This window comes from Dreissena polymorpha, chromosome 7, assembly GCF_020536995.1.
Source record: "Dreissena polymorpha isolate Duluth1 chromosome 7, UMN_Dpol_1.0, whole genome shotgun sequence".
In the NCBI taxonomy this organism is placed as follows: domain Eukaryota; kingdom Metazoa; phylum Mollusca; class Bivalvia; order Myida; family Dreissenidae; genus Dreissena; species Dreissena polymorpha.
The window spans coordinates 17,212,893-17,240,597 of NC_068361.1; the positions used below are offsets into that span (position 1 = coordinate 17,212,893).

General features: G+C 33.4%; 1 protein-coding gene across 1 annotated transcript; it reads left to right on the forward strand.

Annotated features, from left to right (window-relative positions):
- Positions 1 to 624: 624 nt before the first annotated feature.
- Positions 625 to 27,705, forward strand: LOC127839490 (DBH-like monooxygenase protein 2). Its single transcript, XM_052367884.1, has 9 exons — positions 625 to 707; positions 6,229 to 6,418; positions 8,756 to 8,888; positions 9,507 to 9,608; positions 10,328 to 10,507; positions 10,865 to 11,028; positions 11,680 to 11,923; positions 13,150 to 13,246; positions 27,534 to 27,705. The coding sequence occupies exons 1-9, from the start codon at positions 625 to 627 to the stop codon at positions 27,703 to 27,705; spliced, it is 1,365 nt and encodes a 454-aa protein (XP_052223844.1).

Here is a 27,705-nt window from a genome sequence, read left to right on the forward strand (position 1 = left end):
ATTTATTCCTAAAATATAATAATAATAATAATAATAATAATTATTATTATTATTATTATTATTATTATTATTATTATTATTATTATTATTATATAAACAATAATTATTTTTGTAATGTCTGTATTTTCAAGAATACTTCACACCGTCTGTATCAAGCCTACAGAGTTGTTAGCCGCCCTGACAGCAGTAATAGGCAATCGCAATTTGACTGTTTTCTGACCGAGTACGGACAAATAAATTGCGAGATGGAATGTACTACGTTAAAAGAAGATCACAATTTTTCGTACTGGTAATCTGGCTCATGCAAAACCGGAGAATTTAAAATGTGTGTACGTCAATATTAAACTACCGGTATATAACTTAGAATTTCATGGTGGAAAACAAAGGGAATGCAAATAATTACATAGCCTTAACTGGGTTTAACGTGAAAATATGTATCACCATTCAATAGAAGATGCAAATGCCAAACACTGTTGTAATTAAACAAAATTGTATTGAAAGTCAAGTAAAATGAGTCTGAAAACAAAATGTTGCACACAAAAAACAACTACCATTTGAAAATAGGCTGTTCCCATTTACTTGTATAATAAATCATGTAATTTACGTCACCGTGGCGTAGTGGATATGGTGCCCGTCGAGCGATCCGGAGGTAAGGGGCTTTATCCGCACTATGGGAGGGTTCTTTGGAGTCCCCGCATAGACACCAAGTACTGGTTCTAGTCCCAGGAAACGGACTTAAGGGTGTTTCAAAAAGCCTTATGTTGTCGATGCAATTGAGCTAGAATACATAGGTTTAAACTACATTTTGTAATTCATGAAATTTCACAATTTCAAATCACCAACATTCGACGTGTATGATTGTTCTAGTTCTGATAATGTTGATCGCCTTAAATAATTTAAATGAGTTGAAAATTAGGTTTAACATGCACTTATCTGTTTTGGCTGAAATAAAACACGACGGCGCGATAGTATTTTTTTCTAATAATGTTGCCGACAAAAGGCAATAGTTTTTCTGCTGCACATGCACATCCATTGCTTCAAATTGTGATTTTATCTTTTGCAATATTCTGTTCGTGCTAAAAATTGTTTGACAACAACTTCCAAATAAATAAGTAAAACACAACCACGTGCGTACTATATTTTCGGTTGTGTTTCACAAAAAACTGCGACCTGCATATACACTGGTTCCCAATTTCACGGAACTGTTTTTTCAAATATAAATCGCTACAGATCTGACACTTATATATTTTATCAACAATTTTGTTTCAATTTGTATTCGTATCATGTGTAAGATCGTATCTTAGGACATGCGCGTCTCCTCTGTTCTTGCTCAAACATATTGCATTGATACGCATGCGCAAATTTAGTTTGCGAGGGTCCGATTCTTGTCACAGAGCTTAAAGGTTGTGTGAAAGACTGACTAACACCAAACTTAAGGGTTGTGTAAAAGACTGACTAACACCAAACTTAAGGGTTGTGTGAAAGACTGACTTACACCAAACTTTAGGGTTTTGTGAAAGGCTGACTAACACCAAACTTAAGGGTTGTGTAAAAGACTGACTAACACCAAACTTAAGGGTTGTGTAAAAGACTGACTAACACCAAACTTAAGGGTTGTGTGAAAGACTTACTTACACCGAACTTTAGGGTTTTGTGAAAGGCTGACTAACACCAAACTTAAGGGTTGTGTGAAAGACTGACTAACACCAAACTTAAGGGTTGTGTGAAAGACTGATTAAGACCAAACTTAAGGGTTTTATAAAAGACTGACTTACACCAAACTTAAGGGTTTTGTGAAAGACTGACTTACACCAAACTTAAGGGTTGTGTGAAAGACTGACTTTCACCAAACTTAAGGGTTGTGTGAAAGACTGACTAACACCAAACTTAAAGGGGCCTTTTCACAGATTTTGGTATTTTTTAACTAATTCATTAAATGGTTTATATTGATAAATGTAAACATTGGATCGTAAAAGCTCCAGTAAAAATAAAAAAAAAGAAAAGAACATTGCCCGGAGCATGTTTCGAACCAGTGACCCCTGGAGTCCTGCCAGAGTCCTGAAGTAAAAACGCTTTAGCCCACTGAGCTATTCCGCCGAATACACATACTTGACGTATTTTATACCTTATAACGATAAAAACAGAACTCTCCAAATTATTCAATCGTTTCGCGTTGCAACGCTTTATAATGTTTAGGTTTTAAAATCGTCAAAAGATGCAAATAATGGCTATATTAGAGCATGGTAAATGTTCAGTATTACTGTTTCCTCACAAATATCATTACTAAAACGAAAATTTGCGAATTTGAAACAACTTTTTTTCAATTTTGCCAATTTACCAAAGCGTGAAAAGATCCCTTTAAGGGTTTTGTGAAAGACTGACTTGCACCAAACTTAAGGGTTGTGTGAAAGACTGACTTACACCAAACTTAAGGGTTGTGTGAAAGACTGACTAACACCAAACTTAAGGATTGTGTGAAAGACTGACTAACACCATAATTAAGGATTATGCGAATGAGAGAACATTTGGTCTCTACATTTAGTTGAACTACGATTGAGTGCTTTTTTAACGTGGGTAGCGCTCATTCGTAACGTCTCCTTTGAGTTCACATGACTGTACTAATCAGATCGTATGGGTAGCAATTAAGCTCATTACATTTCGAAATACCAGTGTTCACTTACAAATGTTAACTTATATTTTCAACGGTATGTTGCATTCGAGTCATACGTAGACTACGGAAAACGAAAGGATCGATCTAGCAAATCGAATATCTCAGTTTCTAATATTATAACCAATAGATAAACCAAATGGTTTCAATCCGTTTGTCAAATCTGCTCAACGGTCTCATGAGCATTAAGAAAACAATGTTAAGTAAGCTATATACAACAAACCAACAACCATTTTTTTAATAAATAATGCCCTAGACGGTTTACAAATATAAGCGATTAACCCATTTACCTACGCCTAGCGTCTAGAATAAAGGCCTTGGCGAACAGCGTAGACCCAGATGAGACGCCGCATAATGCGGCGTCTCATCAGGGTCAGCGCTGTTTGCTTTAAGGAATTTATGTAAGAAATATTCTAAATATAGAAATATATATACTAGACATCCCTAATTTTGGAAATAAATTGATCAAATTTAGAAGAATGGGAGAGTCCACTAGGCAAAATTGGGTTAAAATGCATGAACACCGCTTGATTTAACCGGCTGCAGTAGTTCTTTTTGTCAGGAAACTTTCGTCCACTATGGATCGGCATTTTGATTTGTTTACGTGTCTAAATCTTACACTATAAAGGCAAAGCAAACGTTACCCATATAAAAACAAGATTTTAAATCAAAATGCGGACACGTGTTTCCCAATTATTTAATGCTTTTCAATCTAAGGTCTGTGCAAAGATATAAGCTCTTGAAGGGACTTGTTTATATTTGTTTTTATTTTGGAAATTTTATTAAATAAATGTCGACGTAGCTCTAGGCAAAAATATTTATGGTTCGTGTGAATGGACTGTAATGATAACGCAGAACAATATATCATAGATATATAAGATGTTTATGTTCTGGCGGTCAAGTGGCAAATGCCTACATGTCCATAAATCACCATTATTATACAACAATAACAGTAATAGCATTTATAAAAACTAGGCAATATTGTAATGCAATGAATACAATAAATGCAGTTAATACAATACATACAATAAATACAATAAATACCTTACGTTGTATTTAATAAGAACAGAGATTATAACAATACAAAGGTTAAAAGTTTATAAATTGATTTATCACTAACCTGTAATGATAATGCAGAACAATATATCATAGATATATAAGATGTTTATGTTCTGGCGGTTAAGTGGCAAATGCGCGGTTACTTGCGCTTTCCACTTGACCAACGCCGCGAACCAATCATGCGTGTAATAGGTTTAGGTGATAAAAACTGGTTAGGATGTTAGCTGAACTGTAGTAACTGTTTGGAAAGAATTAAGGTTAACAGTAAAATAGATAGATATTGATTTCGTATTTTGAGATATTGTAAAGAAATAAGGATTCGTTAATTAACTCTTTGACATAAAATTGCTTACAGAACTGTAATAATTGGAATCATTTTGAATAATAAAACCACAGAGAAAACATATATAAATGTGTCTGCCTTGGGGTTTGAACCTGAAACGTCTAGAAGAAATTGATGAAAAGCAGTGAAAGGCTTTATTTGTACATGGATTTTAGCTTTTTGAAAACAATGTATTTTTTTTTCTAATCGATGACAATTTGTAGAAAATTGTCATTTTGCCTAAAAGTGAAAAAGACCATTTTATCAGATTAGTACTTTTCACAGGTCGCACAAATCAAATTATGTAAATTTCTAGAGCGTGGAACATAGAGATCTAGAACATAGATTTTGTCAACGATTTCAAACCATTCACTTATTTTGAATTTATACACGCGTGACTACACTTCTATTTTTCAATCGAGCATAACGGCGACCGCCCGTTGTGGTCGAGAGATTAAATAATAAGTGTAAGTAATTTCGAATGTATTCATCACTTCTCGTCGCCGTGTATGTGTGTACTAGTATATGAAGTTTGGTGAAGGTGTTCGTATTCAATAATTTAAGTGAGTTAATGTTTTTGTTTCACATACATTAATCTGCATGGGTTGTGCAAATCAAAAAGGTGTAACTGTTACTAGCGCCCACAAATTAAGCAAGTTGCCTTAACTTTAAATTGTGATATTTCCTCACTAAATATTTAAGTGTTTCTACCAAATATAAACCTCCAAATAAATAAGAAATAAAATGCTACCACATGCATGCAATACTTTTAGACATAAAAGTTGAAAACATGAAGCTTTTTCTAAACTTGAGCTTGATCAACCGAATTGATTTATTTAAAATAACAAGATCAATATATAAAATACTTGTATCATTCGTGTTGCTGCACGAACAAACCGATGGACATTTTAAGAAAATGAGATCACCAATATTTAAAATCAACCGTGTTGCTTTATTCGTATTCGTATCATACATAAGATCGAATCGCAGATATTGCCGTTGTACAGTAAAGATTCAATTAAGGTAATTAAGTTAATTAATTAATTAAATTTATTAAGCGTGTTGTTTGATAGTATAATTAAGGTGTTCTACTGGACACATTTTCTAAAGAAAGTCCGAGTTCATTAAAGGAATGCCGGGATATCACTGAACTACTGTTGAACTTAGTGAAAGTAGCTTTCATTGGGATTTACTCGCTACTTTATATCTCAATTAAATATAAATGTATTCATGAACTGTTTGAATTGCATTGCGACATGAAGACTGGGGTTGTGGTCGGCACAATTTATTGATAGTCTGATACTTACTATATTAACCCATTTTATTCCCAGTGGACTCTCCTATCCTTCTAAATTGGATCAATTTATTTCCAAAATTAGGGGTGTCAAGTATATTTATGTCTATATTTAGAATATTTCATAAAGAAATTCATTTAAGCAAACAGCGCAGACCCAGATGAGACGCCGCATTATGCGGCGTCTCATCTGGGTCTACACTGTTTGCAATGTCCTTTTTCAGGACGCTAGGAATAAATGGGTTAAGAAAAACGAAACAGAATGCTCTATAAGTCTGGCAAGAAATAACGCGAACAAGTGGCGGACATCAAAACTGGGTAAAGGGTGTGGGTCAATATCCGCATTGGTTAATTTGTTGCACTGTCGTAAGTAAATCAGAACTGTTGACTTTCAAAGGCTGCCGTATGGTTGTCGTTTGGATGAGATGCACAATGAAGTTGTTTTGCCTTTCTCTGCTATTATGTAACTTAAGCATGAACCTGCTAATTTTTAACGTTTTTAACGCATGACTTACACGCTTGAATTCATACTCGGTTCAGGTTTAGAAAGTATTTACCCAGATACAAGCAAATGATAAAATGGCATACATTATTGTGGTATTCTTGCTCATAAACCGAGTCCACTACGAAAACGGACCAAAGATTGGTCACGAAAGAGTTCAACTACTTCCCAGCTAAAGTCATTACTTTCTATTCAAATACAATCATAAAAAGAACACTCGTTTTAAAATCACAAAATAACGCACATGATTTTTGGTAGAATTTGTTTTACCACCAACAGATTATGATTTTCTTATTCTTGTATTGGACGTTAAGTACAAAATGATACGCGGTTGTGGATGCCTCAATAAAATAATGTCTTACACAAATAAAATGTGGTTTCAGATTAGCAGTTATCGCCCTAGTTGTTACAAGCCTCCAAGCCTTCCCTAGCTACAGGGACAATCTTCCCAACGGGTACAATGTGCCCCACCCTTGTGACAGCATAAGGAAATGGGATGGTGTCGGACATGAAAATCCTATGGGTGGGGGCGCCATAAATCCCTTCGGAGTGGACTTTAAAGTTAACAACGTGGTAAGGACATCGACAAAAAACAACATAACACATGGTGATGACAACTGATATTGTGTGCATAACATATATTTTAATGTAAATTAATTGCTTCGACACATTTTGCAGTTTTTACGACGACTACTCATATAACCGCTGCTGCTGCTTGTTCTTTAATATAGTACAACTACCAAAAAATAACTCATACTGCTTAAGAATAATAAACTTAATGAATGATTAGAACTAAAACCTTAAGCATTTATATGAAAATGGCCAATCTACGCCGCCATACATAAATTACAAAAATATGAGAACAACATTGTACATAGCATCTCCGCTTAACAGACATTTATCTACGAACTATAGTTTTGGAATATTTTACTTATATAACCATTTCGATTCAAGTTTATGTTATGTAGTATTTAAGTGTATTATACATGTTATAAAATTCTTAATGTAATGTGTTGGTAAGAATGTTCTCATATTCTTCCATGATAATATACTCACTGAAGCTGTGTGGAATTTGAAATATCGTAAACTTTTTCCAGATCTCACACCACTGACCTTTAAATGGAGAATATTGAAGTCCCTTTAGATTGTACATGTACATTATAAAACAAAGTTCTTGCACAGGTATAGAGTAAACAAGATAAACAAGGAAATGCATATAATTTTAGTCCGTTGTTCCATATAACGAAACCGTATATTCATATCCGCATTCAAATTTCGTAAGAATTCAATTTACGGCCTTACACAGTCTCCAACATATTATAACCAATTTTAACAACTTCCCAAAACCTTTTCGCAATTCATTATGTTAAACTAAAAATCCAGGGGCTTTGTTCGGCGTAGTCGTTTAAACACAAGATTTACCTTTGTGGACCTTTGTTAATGTATAATTCAAGATAGAGAAGTTTTCTGTGAAAAAATGAAACGCTTGCATTTGTTAAAAAACGTAAACTAAGCAGAATAGAAGAAGGTCCTTGTTATCTCGATATATATCAATTGACATAGTGTAAAACGTTTTGACGCTCGTTGTTTTGTAATGCAACATAACAGATGTTCACTGTTGGTTTATTCCCAATTTTAGTGCAGACATGTTCACATTTTTATGTCTGATACTGATATTAAAGCCTCTATACCGCTCAAAATCAACGAAAATTTCATAACGTATTTCGTAAAATAAAGTTAAACAATTAAAAATCAGTGCCCCTTATTGCAATTGCCGAAATTTCAACGCAAATAGATGTTTGTAGATACAGAATGCTCGTTTTTATTATTGTATTGCATATTTAATTCCATTTTAATTTCCCGCAACGATATATATTCATACGACACATGAACACTAGCATGGTACCATTTTAGTGTTCGTGTGTCTTATGAATAGATATATTCGCGGGAAATTTAAAAGGAATTATTTGTGCCATCAATAAATAAAAACGAGCATATTGTATCTACACAAATCTATGTTATCATACCACATCTAGCGTTGAAATTGTGGCTTTTGCTATATGGGACACTGTTTGTTAAGCTGTTAACTTTAATTTACGAAATACTTTACGAAATTTTCGTTGATTTTGAGCGTTATAGAGGATTAAAGTGTTAACGTTTAGGTATCGGCGTTGAGCTAAGAATAACTGGGCCATTATGCTTGTTATTAATCCTGTATTTGTGTTATGCTCCATAAAACCTTACAAAGTAAATTCAGACTCCAGTTATTGATGTTTACATTGGAAAATTTAAAAATGGTAAATAACTATTGATATTTACATCGAAATATGTGTGTGTTCAGTCACTTTAAACGCAAAACATTCCACCGCGCAGCATTTTAGGTTCACTAATTGGTCAGTATCTCTTTCCAGTGAAAAGGCTATTGCGATCCGGACAGGGCTATAAATACTCTCACATGTATGCTTTTTGCAGACAGGTTTTCAAAGTTAAGTTCCACAAATTTGAACCGTGAAAAAAATAGTGGAATGTATAGTTAGCCAAGAGCAAAATTATTTAAATTTCTCGAGCATATACTTTTGTCGTTCGTGTTTGCATGTCTTTATTTATCAATTATTTACTCAGATATATAAGTTGCATGGACCATATTTGCATGTCGTTATTTATATAATATGAAAGCAGATATAAAAATAGCATGAGCTAATATTTGCTGCAAAACACTGTGTATATCTAAATAAATTATGTTATATTATAGTTATACGGCGGACAATATAAACAAGTGGTACACATTAAGCATTTCCTTGTTTTTTTCATAAAATGATAATGCGTAAATGTGCGTTTTTAAATATATTTTGTTACAATTAACGCCAATTGATGTGCTTTTAAATACTTTTTATTCTCGTATATTGTTAGGTTTGGGACGCCGCATTTTGCCGGAAGGACTCGGATGGAGACGGACGGACGAACGGAGAAGAATTGGGGGACCCTAACTGTGTGTGGATGAAGGGGTCGGTCCCTCAGGTTACAACTGGGATCACTCATCCGGGTACGGTACAAACCAGTTAAAAACTGGTTTTACTGAATCTGTGTATATCCATTTTCTCATATATAATTTTATAGTGACGTTTAGAAATGTTAAGTAAATGTACTCATGCATTAATAGCTGTTATAACTATCCTTTAACAAATAATAATTTTTTACCCGTACAATATTGAAGGTTTACTTTATAAACACATGCATTATTAGATGTTATCGCCCGCTATCAGATTGAAATTATATGGTAAAGTTCTCCATGTTATCTGGTGATATAGGCCCGTAATCATATTAAATAATTCGTTTGAACTAATATGTTTCCATTGCTCATTTATGTTAAGTAAAGATGAAAACTCATTTTATTACTATGGTTAAAGCTGTATTCAAAGGGAACGAAACGGTCCATTAGTACTTATTATCCATTTTAGCTAATTAAACATCATAAAAAGAAACAATTCATACATAACGCTAAGACGCTATAACGTATTTCCTATGACATGCAGAATTGTACATATTTAAAGTTTCGAATAAAACGGCATTAATACTCTATATTTTGTAAATAATATTTTTGCCGATTATTGATGATGACATGTTTAAAATAAGTTTTTTTTCTCTTGTGTTGACTTTATAGGCGTATGTGATCCGATCGGTAGCAGCAAATGCGCTGGAAAGAATGCGTTTGTAAACTGCCTAAATACAGGAGAGATTGTGTGCCCCGATATACACCGAAATGGTATGTATTTGAGATAGACAAGATAATTATAAAACAAAACTGCTTCCAATCTGTTTTGGTAGTTGAGCTGTAATCTAATTAAACGCGTTCTCTTCATCCGCATATACATCAAAGGAAAGAAACATGAATGTGATAGTAAAACAGATAATGAGGTATAAAGTTTGTCTTACATAATTGCATGCGTACCACAGGCAAGTCTGTTGAACATTGTTATAAAGATGTTTTAGCAGCCTATTTTTATATCCAGTTTGTCACAATGAACGGTATTATTTCATGGCCAATTTCAGTATTTGAGAAGTCGGATTTCTTGCGATACTTTACCATTACCAATGCCTGATAACATAATTGTATGTTCGCATGTAAACAAACTTGCATACGTCTTACTTTTTTATGTGGATATTTTTTAAACCCGGACAATTAAGGTCATTTAATCGTTTGACGCAAAAGTCGGTATCCCGCCTTAGGGTCAATCCGCCTTATAATCAAGTAATTACTGTCACATAGGTAATCATTTTCCCTCACTTTTCCAAATGCTGCGAGGGGCTAAACTCGTTATCCATGGCCATCGTTTTAACAAAATCAATACCGTTTGAATTAACTAGAAAAATAGTTAAAAACTCATCATGTTTTGCAGATCTTTTTTGATTTTCTCTCGGGTACTTTAAAGGAGATAACTTTCATAATGAGCTTGAACATTTTCTTTGCTGTTCGACTTACAGAAACAAGAAGGCTCGCATACCGGTTCCCGGCAACAAATGTCCCGGCCCAGGAAACCACATACATGTGCATGAACATCGAACTTCCGGAGGACAAGGCCTACCACATGATTGCCTTTGAACCAATCATCGACAACATTGAAGTAATGCATCACATACTCGTCTATGGATGCCCAGGACTAAGTAAGTGTTTGCTCTGGTCACATTGATATTACGTTTCGAAATGTATTACATAGTTCCCTGACAGAGTTTGAACTGATTAAATCGGAAAACACATTTTCGATGGCTCATTTCTTGAGATTATAAATGATTTGTCATAATTAGGTTTTGATTTCTGAAACTGTACATATACATTTATTGACAAATGAACTTCTTATCGAAGTAAATGTTTTGAGAGTATCATTTTTTATCACATTGCTTTTATGCATAATTGCACGGTATCTGAACGTATTATTTATTGCAACACGTTGGAAAGAAAAGTTTCGTAGTGAATTAAACAGTGATTGCCTGTTTTACACTTACATCCTTGATTTTCTGAAGAAACACCACCTGGTCCGCTGAATCAAACGGAAATGTGTACGGCAATGAAGTCCCAATGCTCAGAATTGGTTGGCTTGTGGACAGTAGGTACCGGCGCGCACTGCTTACACGAGAACATGGGGTTCCAGGTCGGTGCCGGAGGACTCAAATATGCAATCATTGAGGTAAGCAATCGCAAGGTTTACAACAAAAGTCTCACGTGATTCTCAATTCTTATATATACTAATGGTTAAACATGCTGTGACTTGTGTGAATTATTCCGAGAAAGACAATAACGTGATATTAAGTGGTAATTCAGCAGACCCTGTTCTGCTATTTTGGTATAACGACAGACGCTATTACTCGTATAAAAAAGAACTGAATTTATATTGCAATAACAGTGAAGTAAATATTACAAATAAATTCATCGCACAAAATATTCTACGAATGTTGCACTACGTGTTTTTGTTTAAACAATATACACTTTAATTGAGTTGTTGTGTTTTACTGGACTAAAATGATAATTTTCAATTATTTGTTTGGGCATTACTTACTTTACTTTTTTTCGTTCGTATTTCCATTAATATTTTGTTGGTGGTTAAATCATAATCAACCTTATTCACTTTAAAAATTTATGTGGACTTAGCGATTATAAATGTCAATTATCTATTTTGAAAAATGTATTTGTCTCAAACAATTTAAAACTTGTTAACGGAATATACAAACGCGAAAAACTTATACAGCTATATGCACAAATGGCAATTTATGAGCTACAGAAATTTTTTAACTAGTCATAAAATATCTTAGTTTCTTTTTTGTATTTTAATTAATTGTAGTTGCACTGGAACAATCCAAAGCTAGTTTCAACCTACGCGGACAGTTCTGGAATGGCATTTTATCTAACCACAAATCTCCGCAAATACAACGCGGGAACGCTTATGATTGGTCAGACGTACTTACAGATCCCTCCCTTCGCCGTCGGTCACACTGAAGTTGGCTCCTGTCCAGGGGGCTGCACTCGTCAAATAATGACTAGCAAGATCCATGTCACCGATGTGAGCAATCACATGCACTTTTTAGGTAAACTTTACCAATGTTGTATTTTGAAGTTTATTAAGGGTCTAACAGCCACTTCATAGAGTACATCTATAGGGCAAACTTTCCGCTGTGACCTTTCAGGGAGAACTTTGATTTTGAGTCAAAGTGGGTTGAATATACCCCAGATATCCGGGTATTCGCCAAAGATATAGCTTTGATACAAATAGACCAGTGCACGGTTGCCTATGAGACCTTTTCAGTGCTGCGGCCGAGTTCTTTGCGCATATCTTTTATAGGTAATAGTGCCGTCTTGCCACATGATGACAATTGCTTTTGTATGGGGTTCTTAAAGCGGTGTTATGAATATGCGATAAAGTTCTACTTGGTGTTATCTGCGAATCGGTAAATTCCTAGAGGTGTCCACGACAGACAGTCCTCCGTTGTCTGTAGCAACTTGAATACCTGACGTTATTGCATACTTTAAGCGATAACTATATTTACGGGTGCAATAAGGCGGTGGAATTGGATCAGAAATACTCACAAACTAGGGTCACACGAATTTGCATAAAATAAGCTGGTCCATATACATATAAAAAGTAAGGCATCTACAGTGCATAATCGTTGGCGTCTGGTGCGGAGAGTGCAGAGGGCAAGGGCCACTTGTGACTGCCAGTAAATAAATGTTAACCCTTTGCATGCTGGGAAATTTGTCGTCTGCAAAAACGTCGTCTGCTGAATTACTAAAATTAGCATTTTCTTTGATTTTTTTTCAAAGAAATACTATCAGAATAGCAAACAGTTTGGATCATGATGAGACGCCACGTTCTGTGGCGTCTCATCTGGATCCAAACTGTTTGCAAAGGCCTTCAAAATTTGGTTCCAGCACTGAAAGGGTTAATATAATGTGCAAAATTACCCAGTAGCATGCACACAATAAATAAACATTCATTAACAATTAGGTCTGCAGAACATGGTTACACAAAACTAAACCGTATCTTCTGATAAGTATATATTTGCATGATTAACGTTTAGTCTAGATCATTACAAAATTAGAGGGTAAACAGTGAGATATCAATATCTAACTTGGCTCGGCGCGCTTGCGTGATCATGACATTTCTTCTTCTCTTCAGTTCATTATGATGTAACTAAATTCTTCAGTTCATTATAATGTAACTAAATTATGTTGTTTTCCGCACCACGTTTTTGATGTTGAGTATATTAACAAGCAAGAAATCTTGATGGTCAACATGTGTTATGTGTCCTTGCAGGGAAGTCAATGATTACAGAGTTGATACGGAACGGCACCAGAGTCCAGTATCTGGCAAAGGACGATGTCTTCGACTACAACGTACCAACAGTCCACAGGTAAATATGAGTCGCGTTCTGTAAGAACTGGGCATAATGCATGTGCGAAAATTGTCATCCCAGATTAGCCTGTGCAGTACGCACAGGCTAATCAGGGACGACACTTTCCGCCTAAACTTGATTTTCTGTACGGAGGGACTTCCTTGAAAATAAAAATACCATAAAAGCGGAAAGTGTCGTCCCTGATTAGCCTGTGCGGACTGCACAGGCTAATCTGGGATAACACTTTACGCACATGTATTAAGCCCACTTGTCCCAGAACACGACTCATATAATTAAAACAAGATTTATGTTCGATGTGTACATGTATCTTATTTCGTTTACATGACTACTATTGCGTAGTTCGTTCGACTTATAACGCCATGCGTAGTTCCAAGTGATGACCCAATAAAATGATTCACAACTAAGTTAGTAAATAAGTTGACTCCATTTTAAGATTGTTTATATAATCGAATAATAATGTTTTAATAAGCTCAATACAAGGTCATATAACACAATTCGGAAGTTTGTAATAATATTTTCAAATTTATGAACCATTGATCTAAATGTTCCAACAAAACTAACCTCCAAATCTAGCCGAAATGCAGTATACAAAGTGAAGCCTTGTTTATATACCAACAATGTGCCATATGGTTGTCAATGGTTGTGTTACCACAACAAATATATGTTGCTTAAGGCCATACGAATATTACAACTTCAACAAATATATGTTGCTCAGGGACATAACAAATGTTTTTTAATGAACTCTGTTGATTTTATACTCCAGTTAATAGTGTTACACAAATTATCGATAGATACATGTTTTGATAATACAATATTGGACTTCATCTACACATTGATTTATACGGTGGACACGAGTTGCTAAGTCGAGGCCACGAGAGAGAAAAAAGAGGAGTGTAAAACTAAATGAAAGAGAAGTGCAATAAAAACGAGCGGTGCAGTAAATAATGTTAGTAGGTCGATGCCTCGAGTTACTAAGTCGAGGCCACGAGATAGAATAACGAGGAGTGCAATGTAAAAAAACAGGAGCGGATGTCACCTCTATGCCACCGAATTTTTTACAAATAAGCACAATTTATGTATAGATATGAATCGAATCAATCATGTTGACCTTCTTAATAGAAAAGTCATATGTTGAAATTGCATTTAATCCAGCTACGATACATAATCAAGCAATAAACAAAACCCTAGCTTCTAAAAACCATACATAAACGAAACTGATCACTGCTATGTACAATTGATAATTCGAGAAACATACATTGACAAAGTCGATTGTTTCTACATACGATATATACTAAATTTAACATGAACTTTAATATTTAAACCGATTACGCCACACTACATGCATATATTGAGTATAGTCTGAATTACCTGCCCCTGACACTTTGTAAAGTATTAGTACGACGGGAACCAGAATAATATTGAGTATAGTGTTACTAGGCTGCGTTTTAAACCGATTAAACCACACTACATGCACTTATCGAGTATTGTCTTTCTAAGCTGCTTTTAAAACCGATTACGCCACACTACATGAACATATTGAGTATTGTGTTACTAAGCTGCGTTTAAAACCGATTACGCCACACTACATGCACATATTGAGTATAGAGTTACTTAGCTGCGTTTAAAACTGGTTACATTACACTACATGCACATACTGAGTATAGTGTTACTATGCTGCGTTTTAAACCGATTACGCAACCCTTTATGCACATGTTGAGTATTGTGTTACTAAGCTGCGTTTAAAACCGATAACACTACACTAAATGTACATATTGAGTATAGTGCTACTAAGCTGCGTTTTAAACCAATTACGCCACACTACATGCACAAGTTGAGGATAGTGTTACTAAGCTGCGTTAAAAGAGGGCATTAAGACTAAAATTGTGTAAGCACAAGCAGAGCAAGTTGAGAGGCGCATCCGGCGCTCCCCTCTTTTTTAAAATGTCGGGTTTTACAATTATGAGTACACCTCAAACACAATAAAAGAAATGATTATATATGCTGTTTTTTTCGGGCGCTCCGCAAGCAAACTTTAACAAATGTATAATACAAAACGCACTCCGAACATAAACTAGTCCTATCGCTACCGGGTCTACACTTGGAGAAAGAGGAGCGCATTGTGCGCTTTCCCGAGATATCACTAAGTCGGATCTTATGAATAAGTCCTTTGTACCATACCATATACAATGCTTTTTAAATGTTGTTCTTACATCTTTACCTTCATCAAAAGCTTTAAAAAAAGGAGTGATATATCGAGAGTAATTGGTTGACAATGAATTCGTTCGATTTGAAATCTGACTGACATGGGTTACAAAGTCGGAAGCCCTTACAGTATTAAAGATATATTTGTAAAGAATTCTTTCACCACATCTTGAGGATCTGACCTTTTGTGAATTCGCTTCTTTCTTTTACTCTGTGGAACCCTGCCATGTTTGATGGAAAATGTGAAAGATTTGAAGTGGACCTGCAATATCAGCTGCAATATGTTTTTCAATTATTTGATCCGGTTCTGAGACCTTACCAGTTTTCATAACTTTTATAGACTCTAGAACCAATATGGCGGGAAATGATTAAATCGTCTTAGATGACGCAGTTTGACTCTTCGGAATTTAAGAAGTACACATATGGACTGGGTATAGTAAAAAATGTTTGCTTTATCAAGACGTGACTCATCTATCATTATCATTCCATTTTGAATTAAGAGAGGCACCTTGTTATTTGGATTTTATTTTTGTTATTGATTTGAAAAATAATAATTGTCTAGAAATAAGAAAATAAGTATTGATTTTCACGTATTAGTTTATCAAAAATATCAAACTTGACATTTTTTTGCTGATCCGACCAGATTAATTACAAACGAACGTTTTGGGCGATCAAACGTCGGTCTGAGTTGGCAGCCTTGGCTTTCCTGTATGCTCGTTTGCGGGGTCCTATTACCTTTCGTTTGTAATCATGTAGCCCTGAAGCAGCAGCTGTTCTTATTGTAATAATTTTGGATGAAGTGGTAGTGTTGCAAAATGAGATATGTTGAAGTGTTAAATTTGAGCTATATATCTCAATATTTTTATCGCAACAATTGTTCCAATTAACGTTTTAATAACAACGTAAATTAGTTCTTTGATGCATCAAGCGTTATCACACCCATATATAAAAAGCTGCCGGATTGTCCACTGCTACAACAGCAGAAATTTAACATACTAATTATTCTTTCTTACACAAACTAGTTGTTTTCCATACAAATTGTAATACTTTGCATATGAATAAAGTACGTTTGTCGGTTACATTTTGATAATGTTTGGTTATATATCACTTACCAACTTTGGTAAATTTTAACCATTTCGTGTACGTTTTTCAAAACACTAGGTTTGTGTTGGTCTTGGTACGGGCACGTTATGCATATAACTCGAAAGCCACATATCATATCATCGCTTAGTAAAACATACTTCTCAGTATGATTGCATACATGTTGATCAAATCATGTTTGACTCGCAAATAAATATAAATTAACTTTATTTAGTGTTAAAATCTCTTAAAATAGTGTTATGGTCATTAACTACAGACGCGGTTAACCAAAATTGTGGGATATTTCTTACTACTCAGAATTTGTTTTAATTCAACATAATACATACAATGTATACATGTATATGATCTTACAACAAAGTGATTAAACAAAGCAATTCTGTTCAGACATGTTATACAAGATATTCTAATATATATACTTTTTTTGGTTTCCTTAAGATTAAAAAAATAATAATGAAAAAACTGGGTTTATATTTGTTTTTCTTTGCTTGTTTGTGATAGGTGTTTTTTTTAAAGGAGAAAAGAGAAGAACAATAAAAGAATAGTTATGAAAAATGATGAGTTGTAAAAAGTGGGAAGAAAGCATAATAGACTTGTGTGTTTTGTTGCATATTCACAATGATCTTATAAGATTGAAAAAAATATACAAAAATATTTTAGAAAAATAAACTAACATTAGAGTGAAAATGTATAAACATTATGAGAATTTAATCCGATTCCATTTTTGTTCAAGGATTTGTAATGTGTCATTACTGAGGGCTATTTCTTTCTCAATCTGGATTTTTAATTTAAGAATATGGACAAAACAATTAAAATTTGGTACTTGTTTATTGTATTTCATGTGAAAGATAAAATATTTCATCAATATAAGAATAAAATTCACAATTGTATTACAGTCTATTGATTTCAATGAGTAAATTTCGAAACTTACATTTAAGAGAGATAGTTTAACGTTTAGTTGCTGTTGTTCAAAAAAAGATACTAATTGATTCCAAATAGGCTGGATGTGTTTGCACTCCCAAAAAAGATTTTCTTTAGTTTCGATGTTTTCAGCGCAGAAGTCACACAGATTCGAGTTAGATAATTTGCATTTAAAGAGATATTTATTTGTAGCTATAATTCTATGGATGTATTTATATTGAAAATGTCTCAGTGTTCTTTCAATAGTTGCTTTATATGGCATGGTTAATATGTGTTTCCAATTAAGTTCATGTTCTCCGAAAAGGACTTGCCATTTATTTTGGGTTTTGGAGTTTTCTGTAGGGATTTTAATGTGTAATGTGTAAAATATTTTATTCGTTTTGTTTTTTCTTCCAAGTATGTTTTCTAGGAATGTTGTTTGAGTACATGGTGTCTTATATGTATTGATTTCAGATTTAATATGTATGGGTATACTTTTGATTAGTGTGTAGTACTTCAGAAAATTATTTGACGGTATTCCGTATATGTAGCATATATCATCAAACGAGTAGAAATCCTTAATTCTGTAGTCATATAATTGGTCGCGTATTTAATGCTTCGTTAAAACCAATCTTTATAGAAAAACGTCTTATTGTTTCAAGTTATGTCTTAATTGTTCCATAAAATAATTTTACTGCTGGTTTTGGTTTCTATGTTATGAGTGACATGCTGATAGAACATCAGACAGAAATATGTTTTCGTTTGCAATTTCATGTAAGATAGTATTGCTGATGTTACATTCAAAGAGTAAGAAGTAAGACTCTTCGGAATTTAAGAAGTACACATATGGACTGGGTATAGTAAAAAATGTTTGCTTTATCAAGACGTGACTCATCTATCATTATCATTCCATTTTGAATTAAGAGAGGCACCTTGTTATTTGGATTTTATTTTTGTTATTGATTTGAAAAATAATAATTGTCTAGAAATAAGAAAATAAGTATTGATTTTCACGTATTAGTTTATCAAAAATATCAAACTTGACATTTTTTTGCTGATCCGACCAGATTAATTACAAACGAACGTTTTGGGCGATCAAACGTCGGTCTGAGTTGGCAGCCTTGGCTTTCCTGTATGCTCGTTTGCGGGGTCCTATTACCTTTCGTTTGTAATCATGTAGCCCTGAAGCAGCAGCTGTTCTTATTGTAATAATTTTGGATGAAGTGGTAGTGTTGCAAAATGAGATATGTTGAAGTGTTAAATTTGAGCTATATATCTCAATATTTTTATCGCAACAATTGTTCCAATTAACGTTTTAATAACAACGTAAATTAGTTCTTTGATGCATCAAGCGTTATCACACCCATATATAAAAAGCTGCCGGATTGTCCACTGCTACAACAGCAGAAATTTAACATACTAATTATTCTTTCTTACACAAACTAGTTGTTTTCCATACAAATTGTAATACTTTGCATATGAATAAAGTACGTTTGTCGGTTACATTTTGATAATGTTTGGTTATATATCACTTACCAACTTTGGTAAATTTTAACCATTTCGTGTACGTTTTTCAAAACACTAGGTTTGTGTTGGTCTTGGTACGGGCACGTTATGCATATAACTCGAAAGCCACATATCATATCATCGCTTAGTAAAACATACTTCTCAGTATGATTGCATACATTTTGATCAAATCATGTTTGACTCGCAAATAAATATAAATTAACTTTATTTAGTGTTAAAATCTCTTAAAATAGTGTTATGGTCATTAACTACAGACGCGGTTAACCAAAATTGTGGGATATTTCTTACTACTCAGAATTTGTTTTAATTCAACATAATACATACAATGTATACATGTATATGATCTTACAACAAAGTGATTAAACAAAGCAATTCTGTTCAGACATGTTATACAAGATATTCTAATATATATACTTTTTTTGGTTTCCTTAAGATTAAAAAAATAATAATGAAAAAACTGGGTTTATATTTTTTTTTTCTTTGCTTGTTTGTGATAGGTGTTTTTTTTAAAGGAGAAAAGAGAAGAACAATAAAAGAATAGTTATGAAAAATGATGAGTTGTAAAAAGTGGGAAGAAAGCATAATAGACTTGTGTGTTTTGTTGCATATTCACAATGATCTTATAAGATTGAAAAAAATATACAAAAATATTTTAGAAAAATAAACTAACATTAGAGTGAAAATGTATAAACATTATGAGAATTTAATCCGATTCCATTTTTGTTCAAGGATTTGTAATGTGTCATTACTGAGGGCTATTTCTTTCTCAATCTGGATTTTTAATTTAAGAATATGGACAAAACAATTAAAATTTGGTACTTGTTTATTGTATTTCATGTGAAAGATAAAATATTTCATCAATATAAGAATAAAATTCACAATTGTATTACAGTCTATTGATTTCAATGAGTAAATTTCGAAACTTACATTTAAGAGAGATAGTTTAACGTTTAGTTGCTGTTGTTCAAAAAAAGATACTAATTGATTCCAAATAGGCTGGATGTGTTTGCACTCCCAAAAAAGATTTTCTTTAGTTTCGATGTTTTCAGCGCAGAAGTCACACAGATTCGAGTTAGATAATTTGCATTTAAAGAGATATTTATTTGTAGCTATAATTCTATGGATGTATTTATATTGAAAATGTCTCAGTGTTCTTTCAATAGTTGCTTTATATGGCATGGTTAATATGTGTTTCCAATTAAGTTCATGTTCTCCGAAAAGGACTTGCCATTTATTTTGGGTTTTGGAGTTTTCTGTAGGGATTTTAATGTGTAATGTGTAAAATATTTTATTCGTTTTGTTTTTTCTTCCAAGTATGTTTTCTAGGAATGTTGTTTGAGTACATGGTGTCTTATATGTATTGATTTCAGATTTAATATGTATGGGTATACTTTTGATTAGTGTGTAGTACTTCAGAAAATTATTTGACGGTATTCCGTATATGTAGCATATATCATCAAACGAGTAGAAATCCTTAATTCTGTAGTCATATAATTGGTCGCGTATTTAATGCTTCGTTAAAACCAATCTTTATAGAAAAACGTCTTATTGTTTCAAGTTATGTCTTAATTGTTCCATAAAATAATTTTACTGCTGGTTTTGGTTTCTATGTTATGAGTGACATGCTGATAGAACATCAGACAGAAATATGTTTTCGTTTGCAATTTCATGTAAGATAGTATTGCTGATGTTACATTCAAAGAGTAAGAAGTAAGACTCTTCGGAATTTAAGAAGTACACATATGGACTGGGTATAGTAAAAAATGTTTGCTTTATCAAGACGTGACTCATCTATCATTATCATTCCATTTTGAATTAAGAGAGGCACCTTGTTATTTGGATTTTATTTTTGTTATTGATTTAAAAAATAATAATTGTCTAGAAATAAGAAAATAAGTATTGATTTTCACGTATTAGTTTATCAAAAATATCAAACTTGACATTTATTTGCTGATCCGACCAGATAATTACAAACGAACGCTTTGGGCGATCAAACGTCGGTCTGAGTTGGCAGCCTTGGCTTTCCTGTATGCTCGTTTGCGGGGTCCTATTACCTTTCGTTTGTAATCATGTAGCCCTGAAGCAGCAGCTGTTCTTATTGTAATAATTTTGGATGAAGTGGTAGTGTTGCAGAATGAGATATGTTGAAGTGTTAAATTTGAGCTATATATCTCAATATTTTTATCGCAACAATTGTTCCAATTAACGTTTTAATAACAACTTAAATTAGTTCTTTGATGCATCAAGCGTTATCACACCCATATATAAAAAGCTGCCGGATTGTCCACTGCTACAACAGCAGAAATTTAACATACTAATTATTCTTTCTTACACAAACTAGTTGTTTTCCATACAAATTGTAATACTTTGCATATGAATAAAGTACGTTTGTCGGTTACATTTTGACAATGTTTGGTTATATATCACTTACCAACTTTGGTAAATTTTAACCATTTCGTTTACGTTTTTCAAAACACTAGGTTTGTGTTGGTCTTGGTACGGGCACGTTATGCATATAACTCGAAAGCCACATATCATATCATCGCTTAGTAAAACATACTTCTCAGTATGATTGCATACATTTTGATCAAATCATGTTTGACTCGCAAATAAATATAAATTAACTTTATTTAGTGTTAAAATCTCTTAAAATAGTGTTATGGTCATTAACTACAGACGCGGTTAACCAAAATTGTGGGATATTTCTTACTACTCAGAATTTGTTTTAATTCAATATAATACATACAATGTATACATGTATATGATCTTACAACAAAGTGATTAAACAAAGCAATTCTGTTCAGACATGTTATACAAGATATTCTAATATATATACTTTTTTTGGTTTCCTTAAGATTAAAAAAATAATAATGAAAAAACTGGGTTTATATTTTTTTTTCTTTGGTTGTTTGTGATAGGTGTTTTTTTTAAAGGAGAAAAGAGAAGAACAATAAAAAAATAGTTATGAAAAATGATGAGTTGTAAAAAGTGGGAAGAAAGCATAATAGACTTGTGTGTTTTGTTGCATATTCACAATGATCTTATAAGATTGAAAAAAATATACAAAAATATTTTAGAAAAATAAACTAACATTAGAGTGAAAATGTATAAACATTATGAGAATTTAATCCGATTCCATTTTTGTTCAGGGATTTGTAATGTGTCATTACTGAGGGCTATTTCTTTCTCAATCTGGATTTTTAATTTAAGAATATGGACAAAACAATTAAAATTTGGTACTTGTTTATTGTATTTCATGTGAAAGATAAAATATTTCATCAATATAAGAATAAAATTCACAATATTAGTACAGTCTATTGATTTCAATGAGTAAATTTCGAAACTTACATTTAAGAAAGATAGTTTAACATTTAGTTGCTGTTGTTCAAGAAAAGATACTAATTGATTCCAAATAGGCTGGATGTGTTTGCACTCCCAAAAAAGATTTTCTTTAGTTTCGATGTTTTCAGCGCAGAAGTCACACAGATTCGAGTTAGATAATTTGCATTTAAAGAGATATTTATCTGTAGCTATAATTCTATGGATGTATTTATATTGAAAATGTCTCAGTGTTCTTTCAATAGTTGCTTTATATGGCATGGTTAATACGTGTTTCCAATTAAGTTCATGTTCTCCGAAAAGGACTTGCCATTTATTTTGGGTTTTGGAGTTTTCTGTAGGGATTTTAATGTGTAATGTGTAAAATATTTTATTCGTTTTGTTTTTTCTTCCAAGTATGTTTTCTACGAATGTTGTTTGAGTACATGGTGTATTATATGTATTGATTTCAGATTTAATATGTATGGGTATACTTTTGATTAGTGTGTAGTACTTCAGAAAATTATTTGACGGTATTCCGTATATGTAGCATATATCATCAAACGAGTAGAAATCCTTAATTCTGTAGTCATATAATTGGTCGCGTATTTAATGCTTCGTTAAAACCAATCTTTATAGAAAAACGTCTTATTGTTTCAAGTTATGTCTTAATTGTTCCATAAAATAATTTTACTGCTGGTTTTGGTTTCTATGTTATGAGTGACATGCTGATAGAACATCAGACAGAAATATGTTTTCGTTTGCAATTTCATGTAAGATAGTATTGCTGATGTTACATTCAAAGAGTAAGAAGTCACCATATTTTTTAGGATTTTCTGATAGAATAATTTCCATTTACTCGTATTGGTATTATCTAGGTATCTTTTTACCCAGCTGCATTTGATTGCATTCAAGAATGAGTCAATGTTCGTTAATAGGATACCTCCATTTTCTACAGATTGAATTAACTGAGTTCGTTTTATTTTATCAGACTAACCGTGCCATATGAAATTAAATATTGCTGATTTTATATCGTTAATAACATCATTTGGTGGATTTGGGAGAACTGTTAATACATAAATTAATTTAGGAAGTGCAAATGTTTTCAGTACTGTGTTTTTCCGATTAGTGTAAGTTGATGGTGATGCCATGATTTTAAGCAGTTTTTAAAATTCTGTAATTTAGGTAATATGTTTTTAAGAACTGTATCCTTTTTATTATTTGTGAAAGTAATTCCTAACGTTGTGGCCTCATCAGATGTCCAATAAAATTTTATTTTATTTTATATTGGACATAACTTTGTTTTAATTTACCTACTCGTAGCACAGTTCATTTACTTTTGTTTAGTTTAAGACCCGATGCCATTCCGTAAAGGGTTAGCGCCTCTATAAGGTTATGGAAAGAATCGTAATTGTCGTTTTAAAAATAAATTGCATCGTCAGCAAATAGGGACTGTTTGATTTTTTCGTCAGGTTCTAGTGATATGCCTTTTATGTGTTTATTTGATTGTATGTGCTGTGATAGATACTCAATGCAAATAATAAATTGCGATGATGAGAGTTGACATCCTTGTCGAACCCCTCGTTCGATGTTAAAACTGTTTGAAAAGAAGCCATTGTTAATGATTTTACTGTTAATATCGGTATAGAAGAGTTTGACCCATTGAATGAGACTTTCTCCAAAGTTCATATTCTCTAAGCAAGAGAACATAAATGAATGATCAAGCGAATCGAATGCCTTTTCAAAGTCTGCAAAGAATATTAGACCAGGATTATTTGAATTGTTGAAATAGTTTATGCATTCTTGGATAAGACGAACGTTTTCACCAATGTAACGTCCTTTTATGAAACCAGATTGAGATATTGAAATGATTGATGGTAATTTTTTTTATACTCTGTTTGCTATACTTTTAGTTGCAATTTTATAATCATTGTTTAGTAAACTAATTGGGCGCCAGTTCGATAAGGATTCTAAGTTTTTTTCCAGGTTTTGAAATGAGTTATATTATACCTTGTTTTTGAAGCGTAGTTAAGTTTTCATTATATGAATAGTTTAGTGAATTAATTAAATGTGTTTCGATATCATTCCAAAATATTTTATAAAACTCAATGGTGATGCCATCAGATCCTGGACTTTTGTTATTTTGCATTTCTTTTAGTGCTAATCCACATTCATATTCATTTAGTAATCCGCCACACAATAGTTTTTCTTCTTGATTTAAAGCGTGATGTGTATTTTTAAAAAGGGTGTTATTTTCAATATCTTTTCGTTTATAGAGGGTTTCGAAAAATAAACGTTGTTCTTCTAGTATTTGAGTTCTGTTTGTTATATCTTTGCCATTGACTACTAATGTGTGTATAGTTTTTTGTTCACTTCTACGTTTTTCAATGTTTACGAAGTATTTTGTATTTTTTTCATTGTGTTCAACATGCTGTGCACGCGCTCTTAGTATTATTCCATTGAGATGTGTATGATGGATTCCATCTAATATTTGTTTTTTTAATGTTATTTCATTTTCAATTTCGGTGGTATCATTTGTGTTTGTTTGATGCAATTGTTTTTCAAGTGTTTCAATGGTTTTGATGGTTTCAGTTTCAAGTTTGTGTGTTTCTTTTTGTTTAAATGATGTGTATCTATTTGTTGCGTTACGTATATTTCCTTTAATTACTTCCCATAAGGTGTTTGTGTTTGCATCTTTATTATTATGAACTGTATTTAATATTTCCTGTTTTATTTGTGCTTGATATTGTGTATCTAATAAGATGCTGTTATTAATTTTAAAGTATCCTGGGCCTCTTTCAGGTTGTATTTCGTGTAGTTTAAGTTCAACTAGAGAGTGGTCAGTCATAAATCCTGGTTTTATGTTACATGTGTCAATAATGTTGCGAAGTGACTCGGATATTAAAAATTAGTCTAATCTACAGAATATTGTTGGTTTTGCGTTTGAGTGCCAGTTATACTTGCTCTCGTTTGGATATTCTGTACGCCTGATGTCTATCATATTGTAGTTTTCAATTATGTTATTTAACATGTTTCTATTTTTACGATGAGTTTAAAGGTTTCCATTCTTTTTATCTAATACTGGGTTGAGAACCGTATTGAAATCGCCACTGACTATAATGTTTTTATCTTGGTTATTAATTATAAAGGATTGCAATGTTTCGTAAAATGTGGAATCATCTATGTAAGGGCCGTAAACGTTGATTAATGTTAATTGTATTTCGTGTATTTTGATATTTATACTCGCTTGTCTGCCAATTTTTATATGTGTGTGCGAGCTTGTGTGCGTGTTTGTGTATCGTTTGTATGTGCGTGGGTGCGTGTGTGTGCGTGCACGTATGCGTGTGTGCGTGCTTGTGTGTGTGTGTGTGTGTGCGCCCGCACGAGCGTGCGCACGAGCACGCGCGTATGTGTATGTGTGCGTGTTCTGGTTGTGTAAAACGCGTGTGTGCGGGTGCGCGTGTGTATGTGTGTGTGTGTGTCTGCGGTTGAGTGCGCGCGTATGTTCATGTGTGTTTGTAAGCGTGTATGTGAGTGCATGTGTATACATGCATGTGTTTTAAACGTCTCACTGTCTTATTATTTTGCACTGTGTGTACCTGTATCTCGTAAAAAAACGTTGTAATAATTTATAAGCTTAGGTTACAATAATGACTATAACATGACTATTACAATGACAAAATATGTATCCTTATACAAACATTGTTGTGCTATTATTTGTCAAGAGGTTTACGACAGTTCAAAAGAACCTATGCACCTACTGTATTTGAAAATCATCTATTGAGTATATATGTACATCTTCATTTATTGTTAAACACAATTAATGCAATCAGTACACGTTTTAATAAACTGCTGTCTACGAAAAGTTTACAGTATCAACATTACAAGATATGTGCTTAGATCAAAAGACATATACAAGAGTACATTCGTATGTCCGTCGCATTGTCGATCTGAAATATACGAAAACGAAACCTACTTAGATCGACTGACGGATATTCACACGTTTTTGTTTGATAAGCAAATGTTTTTTAAGCATTTTGTACCTATGGAATGTAACTCTAGTATTCTCAATTTTACTGTATCTGGCATGCAGTTAATCTAGTTCCGAAAACAAAATGAACTAGAAATACCACCAGATGTGTTTTTTCTCACATAACAAAATTATGAGCGTCTTACTCTCAATAAATATTTTATTTTTTATTAACACAAATGATTACAAAAATGTGATGCCCTGTTTGGAAAGAACTTAATTGACAACATAAGTGAAGTGGAGTTGTAGAGCAAATACAATATACTGACAATTACTTAAATTATATAATACACATATTTTCTGTATTTTCTATAACACATATATTCTACGCACCGAATGCTACATACATAAATATAGATATAGATAAATATCCTTAATCCTATTACAGTTCATGAGCGACATTAAAAAAGCGCACTTCCATACACTGGAAATACACAAAATAATTGAAATAGTGATATGAGAAACAAAAAGTGTATATAAAACTCCGTAGATTGTATGGTAACTTATAATAGTAATAATATAACAATAAGACCTACAAAATTGTGTGGGGATGGTTCGGCGCGCGTATGTTTGTGCGTGCGTGTGTGTGCGCGCGTGTTGCGCGCGCAAGTTATGTGCGTGTGTTGTGCATGTACGTGTAGGGGGGTGTGCGCGGGTTCGTGCATGTGTGTTTATGCGCGTGTGTGTTAATGTATGTGCGTGTGTATGTGTGCGCGTGTGTGTGTATGTGTGCGTGTGTACGTGCGCGCGTGTGCGCGAGCGTGCATGCGTGTGTGTGCGTGTTCGTATGCGTGTGTGTGCGAGCGCGCGCGTAACTGTGCGTGTGCGTGCGGTGGTTGTGTAAACGCGTGCGTGCGTGTGTGTGTGCGTGCGCGTGTGTTAGTGTGTCTGCGGTTGAGTGCGATTTTCTGTAACACATATATTCTAAGCAACGCCCGCTACATATGTAGATATAGATAAATATCCTTAAATATGTCACAGTTCATGAAAACATTAATGCAAGTAAACCATACACACACAATTAAGTCTGAATCGTTTTTTATAATAAACATAAATACAATGAAAAGTATGAAGTCAATATATACAAGTATTGATGTTTTTCGCGCCTAATAAGTAAGGGTATATTTGCATAGTAGTGATCGGCTGCAATTAAACACGTTGTTTCTGGTAACGATAATGTACACACGTGTTTTTCATTTGCAACAACAGTTACGTTGAGCCGGTCGTGATACATCCGGGAGACGAGTTGAAGACGACCTGCGTGTACCAGTCTAAATCACGTGACGCGACCACGTGGTTTGGCGAAGGAACGCAAGAAGAAATGTGTTTTTCCTTCCTCTTCTACTACCCGAAGGAAAACATGGCATCAAAGTGTACGTGA

Bases quoted from the DNA above. Each gene is read 5' to 3' on its own strand.
- LOC127839490 (XM_052367884.1), top strand. From the start codon at position 625: ATGGTGCCCGTCGAGCGATCCGGAGGTAAGGGGCTTTATCCGCACTAT. The intron at 708-6,228 runs GTACTGGTTCTA...ATGTGGTTTCAG, and splicing joins AGTCCCCGCATAGACACCAA to ATTAGCAGTTATCGCCCTAG. The intron at 11,924-13,149 runs GTAAACTTTACC...GTGTCCTTGCAG, and splicing joins CAATCACATGCACTTTTTAG to GGAAGTCAATGATTACAGAG.